Source organism: Leishmania panamensis (genome assembly GCF_000755165.1).
Source record: "Leishmania panamensis strain MHOM/PA/94/PSC-1 chromosome 20 sequence".
In the NCBI taxonomy this organism is placed as follows: Eukaryota; Euglenozoa; class Kinetoplastea; order Trypanosomatida; family Trypanosomatidae; genus Leishmania; species Leishmania panamensis.
The window spans coordinates 770578-784329 of NC_025866.1; the positions used below are offsets into that span (position 1 = coordinate 770578).

The following is a 13752-nucleotide window of genomic DNA, read 5'->3' on the forward strand; positions in this document are numbered from 1 at the left end:
ACGGGAAGCAATAACATTGATTAGCGCAGAGAGGAAAGAAAGAGCACCCCTAGTCGATAGTAGAGAGAGAGAGAACTACCTGACGCACTCGTAAACACACACTCCCACACAATGACGACGACGACGACGAAATAAAAAAAAAGTCAGGGAGCTGACCTGTGCGCCAGAAGCAGATGAATACCGCCAAAAACAGAGGAGGCACTACGCATATATCATAGAGAACGAAAAGACGGAGAAGAATTATTCGAAAGATGAAAAAAAAAAGAAAAGAGGGGGAGGGGATGGAGGTATGGAAACCTCGACGAGTCAAAGAAAGGAAGAAAGAAATAAAGAAAAAAAACAGAATGAAAAGACATAATAATGGTAATGGTGAGTAGCCCACGGACACATCTGCCTAAACGAGCAAAGAGAGAGATGAAAAAAAAAAAGTAGACAAGAAGAACGTACACACAGATCATACAAGGAAAAATGAATAGCACAGCATGAGCTTTTCAAGGACCAAAAGACCGAGCTGAAGCACACGATAGAAGGAGAGGCGGCGCGAGGGTTGGAGCTGGTAAGTGCAACTCGTAGTAGAGCAAGGAAGAGGGTAGCGGGAAGGGGCAGGGAAGAATCTACTCCGAATAGTATAATGAAAGTACAATACAGCCCTTCATATCCTTTATTGTTGCCTAACCTTTGCGCCTACCTTGTCTTTGAGGGCTGCATAACGTTCATTCCCCACGCTTCACAGAGATGAGTCTCTCTCTCGGGCTATGCTTCTACCTGGATTCCAGTGTCTTTCGCATTACAGCTATTAATATTCCGTAGATCTCGAAAGACTAACTGGCGAGTGGGGGGGGGGGAGCGTCGAAAAAAAAAAAAAGCAGAGACACATATACAAACAAACAAGCAACGTTCACCCCTCACGAAGGTGCTGTACAAGCGAGGAAGCTCAGATTGTCCTCGTCTACATAAGCACTTGGACCGTATTCTGCGCATATGCGTGTATGGGGTAGGGAGGGAGGGGAGGGAGGGAAGTCGCAGCGAAGGCTACAAAGCTAGAGATCAAGAAGGACCCGGGTTACGCACGTGTTTGCACGCAAACGAGGGGAAGGAAATGCCAGCACAGACCTGCACGACACTAACCATCATCCTTTTTTTTTCTCATACGGTCGTTTTGCATTGAAAAACCTCGTCAGGTGTGGGGAGAAAGCGACAGGCGCGCAGGTTAGCGAGACGAAGAGCAGATCGGTGCGGGACACATCCCCGCTACGTATATTGTCCCTCCTGTACAGACAAAGGGACAGAAAACATACAAGGAGTCCGAAGAGGGGAAAAAAAAGACGCCGAAGATCTCACGAAGGCAGCGAAACGAAAGAAAAGTAACGACAAAAAGAGCACGAAAACACTCGAAAGAGAACTGCCACAAAACTGACGAGGGAGGTTATTGAGGGTACAGAGGGATCCGGAAAGAAAAGAGCCTCATCCTCGAAATACGTAGACAGAAGAAACAAGCATCAACTTGTTACCCATAAAAGAAGAGAGCGAAAAAAAAAGATCGAAGATGTGATGAGGAAAGAAAAAAAAGGAGGGAGAGGGGCCCCTCAGTAAAAACGACATACGTGCGGCTGAGGAAAACAAGCACATATGAATGGAGAGGAAAACGTCGGTGAGATGCAGGTAGGGATGGAGAATTCAGATAAAGAGAAGCGAACGTAGTGGAACTATGTGCACGATAGAAAAAAATAAAGAGGGTGTGTGAATACCAATATCTAGTAGATGTGCACAGCACGTAAAGCTTCAACTTGGCCTTTTCTCTTAGCACATTCCGCTTTGCGCACATCCACGCTTTATCTTCCTCGCCCTTTCCTTTCCTCGCTGCCATTACGCATCGCAGTGATGACTTCTCTGCATAACCTGCCACGGAAAACGACAAGAGCAAGCACACAAACAGAGCAAATAAGACAAAAAAGTCTTCGCAGGGAGAAAACAAACAGTGGAGAGAAAAAAAACTGCGCTCCGCCTCACGCACTCAAAAGAAGGGGGGTTGTCACGGTTCGAATCGTAGACGAGAGGAAAATAAAGAGTCAGTTCGCGTGCAGACAAGATAAGCAGAGAGCAAAACACTGAGAAAAACGTAAAGCAAACAAAGGAGACGCACACGCAGTCACACCAAAGAGTGCAGCACACCGTCCCCCCCCCAAAAAAAAAAAATGACGATCACCAGTGCGCTAAGAAGGAAAAAAACACTTGCATCCAGAACATTATTTCCCTCGCTCATCTTATCGTTTTCTTGCTTTGCTTTCGTTATGGGTGCACCATAGCAAAATTCAGATCACCGCTGCTGCGGCAAGCACAGGAGTTTCCGCAATTTGCCAGCAGAAGCAGCCAGCACTCGCTCCATGATGCGCAGCGTAAGACGGAGAAGCAGAATGCAAAGCTGCCACATAAGGAACTGGAGTCGGCTGCCGCGGCGGCGCTGCTGCTGCGCACACTTCGGAGTGGAGATAACGCTTCTCTGCGAATCGGGCCGCTCAGTCCTCTCGCGTGCAATCGACACAAGGCACGCGTGGAGCAGTTGTTGCTGTTTGACAATCGCGGATAGTCTACCCTGCCACATATTCGACAAAGGACATGCCGCGCTGAGGTTCTCGTGATCGACAGATGCAATACCGCAATCCAATATGTGTGACTCAAGATCCACGGCAACATTAGCGTGCTGCGAGCTCTTGACGCTGGAGAACCGCTGAAGTGGAGAAAAGAGGCGTCCCGACGTGTCAAATCGCAAAGGTTCAAAGAACTTGTGCTCCGTCGCGCTGCTGCCCTTCACACTCGGTGCGCGTCCATCACAGACGCTGTGAGCGTTGTAGAAACAAGCGACAGGCGCGGCTCCCGCTGCATTGGCCTTATCGCTAGCCGATGCCGAACTCTCGTGGGCGACACCGCCGTGGCTGCTGGGGAAGTACGTGAAGGATGGCGAGCTCGGTGGCCGTGTCTCGTTCACAGCGAACGAAGCGCTGCGCAGTGGTACACGCTGGTCAACAGAGGCACTGGCAAAGACCGATTCTGCACTCATCAAGGTGGTGTCCTCCTCTGCCTCACTTAGGGTTACCGAGAAAGAGGGCGACATGCCGCAGATTCCACTCGAGCTGCGATTCGCCAGGGAACCGTCGGGCACCTTGCATAGCAGGGCGCCGCTGCTCGGCAAGCTGCCGTAGGGGATCGGCTTTGTGAACAACTTGCGGGTAGTGGGTGTCTGAGTCAGACACACGCGAGGAGATCGACATGGGGAGTCGCTCTCGGTCATAATACCAGAGGTGAAGCTAGGGCCGCACCGATGCTGTCGCGGTGACACATCCGTGGATAAGGCGACCACAGCAGTGATGGAGACACTCGACTTGCATCGCGGAGTGCCATCCATTGATGTGCAGTTGAATACTCTGCCGGTTACGTTGCAAGCTGACAGTTCCTTGTGGGCCAAGGAGACACCTGCAGTGAGTCCGGTGAGCTCGACGTTAGCAGAAAGAGAGGCGATGTGGCGACGCGGTGGGGTGGTGAAGTGGATGGGGTTGGCATGCATGGCAACACTGTTGCTCACCAGCGACCTACCACCCACCGTCGGAAATCCACTGGGGAGCATAATTGAACCAGCAAGCGGAAGAAAAAAGTAAAGGAACGAAAGAGGGGGGGGAGGAGAACGAGAGACAACGTCAACGACCGAGATGATCTGCAGTTCCCTTCATATGCGGCTCATGCAAAAATGAATATGATCGATGTGGGGCAGATCAAGTGACTAAATAATACCAATAATGAATGAGGCGCAATCTCACCAGAAGAGGAAAAGTTGAGAACTACAGCGGGAATCGCAGCCACCAAAGAGGAAACCTCCCCTGTCCAAGAACAAAAAAAGGGGGAGGGATTAAAAATAAACAAACAAACCACAACGAAGGAACGAAAGTGTTTACAAAGCCGTTCAGGAGAAGGCAGAAAGAAAAGAGGAGGTAGGGAGAGAACAAGAGAAAGGGAGGGCAACATGAAAAAAAAAAACACCCCCTTTTGTGTGTGTGTGTACGCCTTGACCTCCTCGTAATAGCGCTCGTGCTGGGAGGTAAGGGGTGCCCATAAAACACTACCAGGGAAGCGAAAATCGAAGCTGCTTGTTAATTGGGCTGTTGTGCTCTTTTCACGTAGGCGCTTTTTCCTACCTCAGACCACCAAAGCGGAGAGAACTAGAGTTGTCCTATACACTCGCTGGCAAAACGGGAAGAGGTGGAGGAGACTGAGTGATAGAGGTTTAGGAGACAATCCCTAAGTCACAGACAATGAAAAAAACGGCGAAGATGTCAAGAGTCAAGCAAATGAAGGGAAAGACAGAGCCGAGAGCAAGCATCACACTCGCTAAAGGAGAAGAAGAAGAGGAAGAGGGATGCGCGCAAGAGTCCGACATGAACGCTGTACCCAGAAGGAGCTCACAAACGGCAAGAGTAGCAGTGCGAGAGAAAGGAAAGGGCAAAGCGTATTCAGAGCTGCAAAAATGACGGGAAGCGGTGGCTCTCTTCCGCCTTCACGAATTCTAACCGTTTTCGTGATTGCCGGTGTGTCCACGAGTGGGTTCTAATGCAGTGACTACACGGCGCAGCGCAGTCACGCCTAGTGTACCTGAAGCGTTACTGTTCGCAAAAGAGCCCGATGCGCTGACAAAAGAGGAAAAGAAGAACGCAAACGAGAAACATGCACGCGCACCTCAGCAAATTAAGGAAGACTGGGAGAGAGGAAAAAGGAGGGAGGGGCCAAAGAACAACAGAGAGGGTTAAAACTGATGACAGTAAAGCAAGAAAGAACACAGAAAAGAGAAAATAACTGAGAAAGAAATTACCGGACAATAAAATAGCAAAGAAAACTTAGAAATTACGACGACGACGGCGACGAGATCGACAGCGCTTCGTGAATCAAGGACACCTATGGCACTGCGTGTGGCGGTGATGAAAAACGAAGGACCTGTCGTACTGTGGAAAAAAGAGAGGCGTTGAGCTGTATGGACAAGCGGTGATTACGCTGAGGGGAAGGGAGGCAAGCGAGGAAAAAGAGGGGAAACGGAAAGGAAGAATGCAACCTCCACGACTCCTCCCTCTTCTGGTGTATATGGGGCTCTCCCACAATCTGCCAAGGAGAGGCGTGTGTGTGCCGCCACCGTGATTGCAAACCAATATAAAGGCGCGAATAATAAGAATAATAATAAGAGGACGCGAGATGAATGGTGGCGTCGTCACCCGATAAAGAAGAGCGTGAAGGGGGTGAGAGGAAAAAAGTGAGGCACGACCATTTTAATGGCATGAGCGAGACACTTCGATGACGCGCAGGGAAGAGCGGCACGTAAACGAAACACAGGAAGAAAAAGACGGACGCATAAAACCCCTTGACCTGTCTTGAGAAAGCCAAGACGCAAAGCCAACCAGTTTCAGTCCCCTGCCCTTCTCTGTGTTGCCCTTGTGACCGCACGACGCAGTTGAGGAGGGATGGCCTAAGCGTGCGCGGGAAAGCGTACCTCCATGCTTGAACGTCAAGGAATGTGTGCAAGTGGCAGAGATTCACATGTGCTGTCTTCCTCCTTTCTTCCTTGTCTATCATGGTGTGACTTGTCCTGCGCCGATCACGCACAGGGGGGGGGCGCGCACTCGCAAGCCGGCCACTTGTTTATATCGGGCCATTACAAGAGTCGTTTTGGCTGTTTGGGGTTTGACTTTGCCTTACGGCTGAAGAGCAGCTATATGCGACACATCATGTGACACCCACCCATACTTCTTCTCGCCCTCCGTCAAACACACCCACCTTGGCTTCGACCGTCCTTTTTTTCTTCTCCACATCAGAACCAGGAGACACTCTGGAGGAGCATATCCACTTGTCTTTGACAGCACTACTGTCGCACCCAGATGGCTCACGCTCACCATAACAGCCGGCACCTGAAACACGCAGTGTCTTTGGAGCTCGGGTATCTCGGAGACGTCGGCCTACGAGCCGTCCCAATTGGCGAAACCGCTCCGCTACGATCGAAATTGTGCGCTGCATTTTATGATAATCGCATGCATAATGACGCAGGACTACTCGATAAATCCATTAGAGGGTAGTACCCACAGCGCCGCGTAAGATGGGCGTCGTGGACGGCTTGCCAATGCGGTACGAGACGCCTGGGCCTTACCGGACGCCACACTCCCAGACGTCTCATTTCCCCTCCTCGGTGGCTGACAGAGGAGAAGCACTATGGAGGGTCTTCTGGGGCATGCATGGAATTGGAAAAGCGCTCTCTACCAGCGTATTCTTCACCACACGTAGGACTCGACGTGGCGGGGAAGCTGCGGCGCCGCCTGAGGCACATCGCCCCCATACACGCGCGCCTCAAGGAGGACGTGTCAGGCACAACACGCTAGTCGCCGCCACAGCAATATCCCTCCTGCGGTGCCTCCACTTTGCTCACTTCCACGCGTTGCGAGGTGGTCGCGTTCACTACCAACGCAGTGACTTAGCGGCGATGTTGAAAGGCGAGTTCCATATGGGTGGGAAAAACGCAGTCGAGGACCGTACACGTAACACACTCTCTGGCGGCGAGGCCGCAGCGCCTAACGAGTTTGTATCCGCGTGGCGCTGCTGGGAGGAACTCTCGCAACAAATGCACAAGCGGTCCCTGCGGGAACGCCTTGAGAGTGCGACATGCTCGCTCAACTATTCCTCCGCACGCACCGGGGGCACCCGGCACAACCTCACTCGGGTAGTGGCTATGAGAAGAGTGTCACGAAGAAAAAGGTGTGACTTCGGGGTCTTGCACAGGAGTGCAATGCGAAGTAATGACCACGACAGAAACCAATGCGCCCACGCGCTTCTTGGTTCGATTGCCCTAACACCATGAGAAGAATTATAAGAAAAAAAATAAAAGACTCGTCTTAGGGGAGGCAAAGGGGTGCGGTAATGATCGATGGTGTGCCAACACAAGTGGAAAGTCACGTAAGCACGCAGCGAGAAAGTGGAAGAGGAGATGAGAGACAAGTTGGAGGGAGAAGGCCAGAAAGAGCGCGGAGTTGAAGAGGTTGAAATGGCACATTCACAACGTTACGATCTCAAAATAAATTAAAAAATGAACTTCAAGCAACGAAAAAGGCGATCTTTTCCCTCAATGTCTCGCTGCTTTTCGTCTTCCTCCCGCAGGCCAGGAAAGAGGGCGACAACGACAACAAACGAGATGCACGCGCGTACTCGTGCTTTCTCTGGCCTTCGCTGCTGGCGGTGATTCACCAAAAAAACACCATGGAAGAGTTACCAAAGGACTAGACCTGGGGAGGGGGACGTTTGCGCTTGCGTCTTCTGTTGTCGGTTCCGTTGCACTTTGGCGCGGTCACTGTGTCCCTCCACCTACACGGTAATACTGAGGCGCCCAAGCTCAACTAGGCGTTCCACTCACCAGTGGCCCATCCACTTATCTCGTTAGTCGTCGACGTTACGCGTCATTACAAAAGAGGCAGATGGAAAAAAAAAGAAAAGAAAAACAGAAACGGGCAAAACGCGAGACAACCTCTCACCGACCAGGCGAAACGGCGCCCCTCTCCTCTCCGCACCCCCTCCTCCTCCTCCATTTCCTGTACACCAGTACGCCAGGACACTATTGCACTGATGGTACCACAGTCGGAGGAAGCAGAACGCGAGGGAGGCGGCCGCGTCGCACAGAGACGCACGCACACATACATACCCTCTTTGCGTTGCAGCCCTTGCCTCTCTCCAGGTCCTTACCTCACACCCACTCCCGCTCGCTCTTGGTTAAGCATTATGCGCTGCTTACTTGCCCTTCTTCTTTCCAACGCCATGGCGCTGCTTCTTACGCGCCAAGCGGTTCTTCTCCTTCTCTGCCTTGCGCCGCATTGTCGCCATCTCCTCGAAAGAGCGTACATGGCCATCCTTGGGAAGTCGCTTTTGCTTTCGACCAATGCGGAGTTTCTTGCCCTGGTTCGGGTCGCTAATATCTACAATATCGCCCTCCGCCTCACCGTCTTGTGGGTGGGACGACAAGGCTGCTGCCTTGGCGCGCTTCAGCGGCACGAGGTCCTCCTCTTCGCCAACATCTTGAATGCGCATGTTGCTCTTCTTCAGCCACTTCGAGTAGGCCTGGAGCTTGCTCTTGTAGTTGATGGCCCTACCGGCCTCGTTCTTCACGCCTTTCAGGAGGGCCTTGGCGTCATTGACGTGCATCTGAACATAGCGATTCTTTTTCTTGCTCCACGCAAACACCTGCCGCTGCTGCGCAGCCTCCTCAGCCGTCTCGGCAGTGATATCCATTGTCGCATCCTTGACAGAGTAGTGAGCGTTGTTCAGGGTGTCACGCCGCTCCAGGACCATGAAGAAGTTCACGTCACGGTAGGCGCCGGACTCGATGCTTTCCTCCTGTCTCAGTGCTGCTTGACGCGAATGGGTCACCACGTTCATCACCGCATCGTCGCTGTGAAGGGAATTGCTACTGCTGCTGCCGCCGCCTTCGCGCTCACGCTTTTTGCGCTCCTGCGCACGCTGCAGCATCCGCTCGGCAAGAGAGAGCTTGTTCTCATTTGGCGCCGCTGAGGGCGCTCCGCCTTTCTCCGCCTCGCCATCGTCCTTAGTAGGCCGTGACAAAGACTGCGCTGTTTCCGCCCGGCAAATCGCAAACAGCTTCTCCTTCGAGCCCATTTCTAGGAAGAGCTCCTTCGGCTTGAAACGCTTGAGGTCGAAGCGCGCCTCATCAGCGCGTAGCCGGGTGCTGCCGAGGCGCTCGAGCAGCATTGGATGCAGCGGGGTGCGGTCAAAGGCGTACTGCGGCTTTCGGGCCTCCTGTATTGCTTCGTGCGTCGACTTCTTCTTTGTGCGGTTGAACTTTGTATGTGCGTGCTCTACCACTCGCGCCATGTTGCGCACCTCTACATCGTTTTCGTGCAGGCGTTTGAGGAAGTCGAGCTCGAGCTGAATATCCTCTTCGGGTAAGCGGCCGTAGCAGCCGTCGTCTGGAGTGAAAAGAAGGTCGCCGGGTACCGGGGCGGACTGCAGGGGCCGGCCTATGAACTGCATGAGGTCGATGTAGTACGGAAAGTCCTCGAAGGTCATAAGAGAGTAGGCCGTACCGGAGCGACCGGCGCGCGCTACACGGCCGACGCGGTGCACAAACAGTTTTGGGTTAAAGGGAAAGGAGAAATTGACAACGTTGTCGAGCAGCGGCAAGTCTAAACCGCGCGCCGCCACGTCCGTGACCACCATCACAGTTGTTTCACGCTTCGCAAAGCTGCGCACGGCAAGGCGACGAGCCTCCTGGTCCATCTGCCCGTGTACCGCACTCGCTGAGATACCGTAGGTGGTCAGAATCATCTGCAGATACTCCACATGAAACTTGGATTCGACAAAAATGAGCGCCTGCGCATTATTCACGATGGCTTCTCCAACGTGCAGCAAGCGCTTGAGCAGTACGATCAATGCGGCAACCTTTTCGCCGTTGCGCACGAGGAAGGCGCTCTGCTTGAGTTGGTCACTCAACGTCATCTCCGAGTCGAGGCGTATGACAACCGGGTTATGCAGGCCAGCGCTCGTGAACTCCGCCAATACGCTAGGCATTGTCGCGGAAAAGAGGGCACGCTGGCAGGACTCGGGTATTTTCTGCATGATGGCTCCGATCTGCGGCTGCAGGCCCAACTCAAAGAGGCGATCCGCCTCATCCAGAACGAGGCAGCGAACACTCGTGAGGTGCAGCGAAGCCTCCTCCATGATGTGCAGAAGACGACCGGGCGTCGCAACGACCACGTCGGGGTTCGACGCCAAGAGCTCAAACTGCTGCTCCATCGAGTCTCCGCCCACCAAGGCAGCGAAGCGCAAATCGAGAAACCTGTTAAGCGCGAACCCGTTGTGTAAGGTCTGCAGGCTGAGCTCCCTCGTTGGGGACAGCACTAGCCCGCGAATGCCAACTACTTTTGAGTGTGCCTTCAGGGCGTTTAACATTGGAATGAGAAACGCCGCTGTCTTTCCCGACCCGGTGCGAGCCATGGCAACCACGTCGTTCCCCTGCAGCATCGGCGGGATTGCCTTGCGCTGGATCGGGGTGGGCACGGAGAAGCCTTTTTTCAGAATCGCATCGAGGAGTGGCTTATCCAGGCCAAAGCTTTGAAAGCCCCCGCCCTTCTTCTTCGACTTGGCCGCCGACTGCACGGCTGCCTCCCACGTTTCACAGCCACTCATGCCGGCGATCCTTTGCCTCAAAAAAAGCGTGATGGGGAAAACCCGGGCAGCAGCGCTGGCACGGAAGACGTTTGGTTCTAATGAATCCCGCTCGATGGATTCACTGTCGTTCAAGTAGATGAGGGAGGAGGCAGACAGAGGACAGGGAGGGGGGCATACACAAGGGAGCGCCGCAGCGGAAAGAAGAGCAAGAGCGGCAGATACAATGGGCACGTAGGCAACGACCCGACAACTCGAGTGGAACACCCCCGCTGGAGGAAGAGCAGTGGGGAGCTTGGTGTCCCTGCTGGGGCACGGAAGCAGGCACTGAGGAAAAACACGGAGGAGCTACGTGGTTCCACGCTCTAGAAAGCGAGACAGCTAGAGAGCAGAAGCACACTCAACGAAGTCGGAGAAAAACAAAGAAACGACACTCAGTTCGGTGCACGTACAGGCAGTCTTCGCTCTCTTTTCGCTCTCTTCTGATGGAGCCCCTGGCCTCACTCTCTCACCGGGTGTGCTGAGCCCGCGACTGAGGCGGCAACCGGCACACTGGACTCAAAGCAACGACAACATTTCTTTTCTCGCTTCGTGCGATTACTTTTTTCTTCGCTGCTCAGTTCACGTGCCATTGCGCACGAAGGAAAGGGAAAACCGCTGGGTGAACACACACAACGAAAGGGGAGGGGGGCCTCTTTGAAATCGATGAGCTCACGCACTGAAAATGCGATGATGCTCGTCATCTGACAGAGGAATGACAACCGCTCTCTTGTCCGTCACGGGTGACTCCACAAACGACATAGCTATTGGACAAGTCAGGCTGTAGCTATCGAGGTAGCTAGTGTATGGTCCCCCCTCACCAAGATCGTGCATCGGCAGCGCATGCGAGCCAGCGCAGGTGAGGGGCGAGGACCCTGAAGCAGCTCCAGTGGCCACAGCAGAGGACTGGCACAGGGAGAGCTTGTCTTCAGAGAGCGGGTCTCGATCGAGGCGGTATGGCGAGTACTGAGATGCGGGATACACGATTCGACGCAAAAGCCCCGGGGCGTCTGGAGGATTGTACTCCCGCCTCGCCTGAGAGACGGACAAGGGTTGCGCCGTGAGTAACTCTGCTGCGCCCAGCTCCACCAGCTGCCGCATTGTCTCTCCGATGCTGGGAGCACCGTCTGCGTCTGCCGAGAGGTTCTCCGAAAGACCAGCCGCTGCTACAGCGGCCGCCAGCTCGCTATCCTCACCATCCCCTGGCGCCGTCGGGGTAACCAGGTCGTAGATAACGGCGTAGGTTGTCTCTCCCTCCTCGGCGGCGTCGGCATCCTCCTCCTCAGCGTTACCGGAGAAGGTTGGAAGAGTTGTGTCGCCCGTGCCTGCGGTCGCCGCTATGACCTCTGCCTTAATGGTAACGTCTGACACGTCGTCCAGAGATGGCATCGGCTCAAAGGGAAGTGTGGCCACGACGCGTCCGGTGGCACGGTGTCTCACGTGCATACCGCTTTCCCACGGGGTGCCAAACGCCTCACACAGGTCTTCGAGAGTGATTGTCGAGGGATCATCATCGAGCTCCACGAAGGTGCTGCTTCCCAAATACACAGCGCACTTGTGATGAACCTTCGCCCGCGACGGAGCCAGTAGCGTATCGGACATAGGGACTTTGGCAGAATAGACTACAGCGACAGAGATTCCTAATAGAGAGCGGGCCAACAAGAAGATGCGGCCGTGCGCGCGCCTTCGTCAAAGAGGCTCAAGTGAAGTGTGCGTTGAAGGTCTCTCAATGTACCTGACGTGGGCTTGCGGTTCACTTCGCTGCGCTTCTCTACCCACATTCAAAAACAAAATGGGCACAATCGAGAAGGCAATACGATGTCTAGTGGCACCAAGGCAACAACAGGTGTATGTATACGGGCGTATCAGCTTACCTTCTGTCCTCGAACTTTGGCCTTCAATGGACGTGAGGATTTGTGGCTACCGAAGTGGCAAAGGGAAAACAACGCTGGCGGAAACGAGAAAGGGAATAAGGTAAGACCTGAGTGAGACGCATCAAATTCGTTGTCATGTTTTTTCTTCTCTTTGTTATGGAAAAAAGAGAAGTACCAGCCAAAGAATGGTGGCGCTTCACGAACGAGGCGGGGGCATGGGCGAGATGCAACGCAACCTTCATCTTGGAGAGAGGAGATACAGCGAAAGAGAACGAAGGGTGCGAGTACAGGGGGGGGATGCTCTCTAGCCCCGTTTAGCACTCATGCCAATACAGCTAATGCCACACGCTTCTCTATCCACACAATACTTGATCATGCCATCCGGGCATGTGATGCTTTTCTCGCTCGGCTTCTTGGCTGTTTCAAGAAGATTGGTGTGTATTTGCTCTTCTGTGTTTCGTTTATTTTCCCCTTCAGTGGTGTTTGGTAGGACGGTCAACACCCACATCACCCGGCTGATTATTCGGTGATCAGAAGAGCTAATGCACGAACATTACTAAACAAACAAGCAAGCACACACACACACACTCACACACACACGATTACCAACAACGAGAGAGCGGGGAGGGGGGCGAGAAAAAGAACAGAGCATAACAAAGCAGGGTGGTGGATCGGCAAACACAGAGATTCAGCAAAGAGTCACAATCGCGCGCAGGGAAGGGGGCAGAGATAGCAAGGCGCATACACAACCCTACGCAGATACAGCAGAGGTTCAGGGAGAGGAAAAGCACGTAAGTGGGGAAGACGAACAGGCGTACAGAGGACATCTACACCCTGGCACAAGGATAGAGAGAGATTCGAAAGCAAATCGCGCACAAGAGAGCCGCTATCATTGAACTGAGCTTCACAGGAGCAATATACGCAGAAAATAGAGCAAGTCTGTTAGAAACCGGGGAGAGGAGAGGCAAGCAGCTTATACACACCCGTACACACACAAGAAAGTCATTCGGTGTTGAGTGTTCTTCGCTGCACCCCCTCCCCTTTTCACTGTCTCTTGCTGATTCTGTGGCTCATGAGGATCTTACCCGCCGCAACTCTTTAACTCATCTGTCGGTTTTCCTCAATCTTTCGAGCACACCTGTGTTTTTGCATTGGTCTCCAACTGATTTCCTCCTCTTGGCGGGAGGGACAGAGGGAGAGGTTGTGGTTCGGACCCTCAGCTTTCTTCCTTCTCTTGCGCACTCAGAGAAACAATCTCGCGCAGACTCAATCGAAACCAACGCATACATATACCAGCACGTGTTATCGGTGGGCGGCTTGTGTGTCCGTGCAGAGCCGAGAGAGAAAAATATATACGCACTTATACACTAGCACCATGAGGTGAGTATACACACCGTCGGGAAGCAGAAAGAAACGTAAGAAAGATATACAGCAAATCCACTCACAAGGATGATGAAGGAGAGGGTCACACCAACTACATGCAGATAAACAGTCACGAAACTCAAAGAACAACAACACCGAAAGAAAAAAAAAAACGACACTAAATAGGAGAAATAAGCCACCAGAAGGTGCGAAAGGAGCGCGAGCGGGAGCCATCTACGAAAAAACTCTTCGAGGATGACCGCGCAGAAAACTACCCTTCTCC

General features: G+C 53.1%; 3 protein-coding genes across 3 annotated transcripts; all 3 read right to left on the reverse strand.

Annotated features, from left to right (window-relative positions):
• Positions 1-2317: 2317 nt before the first annotated feature.
• LPMP_201710 (hypothetical protein) lies at positions 2318-3622 on the reverse strand (the record flags this gene model as incomplete). The annotated part of the gene is made up of 1 exon (XM_010700070.1): positions 2318-3622. The coding sequence occupies one exon, from the start codon at positions 3620-3622 to the stop codon at positions 2318-2320; it is 1305 nt and encodes a 434-aa protein (XP_010698372.1).
• Positions 3623-7803: 4181 nt separating this feature from the next.
• On the reverse strand, positions 7804-10215 carry LPMP_201720 (ATP-dependent RNA helicase, putative; the record flags this gene model as incomplete). Its single annotated transcript, XM_010700071.1, has 1 exon — positions 7804-10215. The coding sequence occupies one exon, from the start codon at positions 10213-10215 to the stop codon at positions 7804-7806; it is 2412 nt and encodes an 803-aa protein (XP_010698373.1).
• A 690-nt stretch (positions 10216-10905) lies between these two features.
• On the reverse strand, positions 10906-11835 carry LPMP_201730 (hypothetical protein; the record flags this gene model as incomplete). Its single annotated transcript, XM_010700072.1, has 1 exon — positions 10906-11835. One exon carries the CDS (start codon positions 11833-11835, stop codon positions 10906-10908), a length of 930 nt encoding a protein of 309 aa, XP_010698374.1.
• Between the last annotated feature and the right edge of the window lie 1917 nt (positions 11836-13752).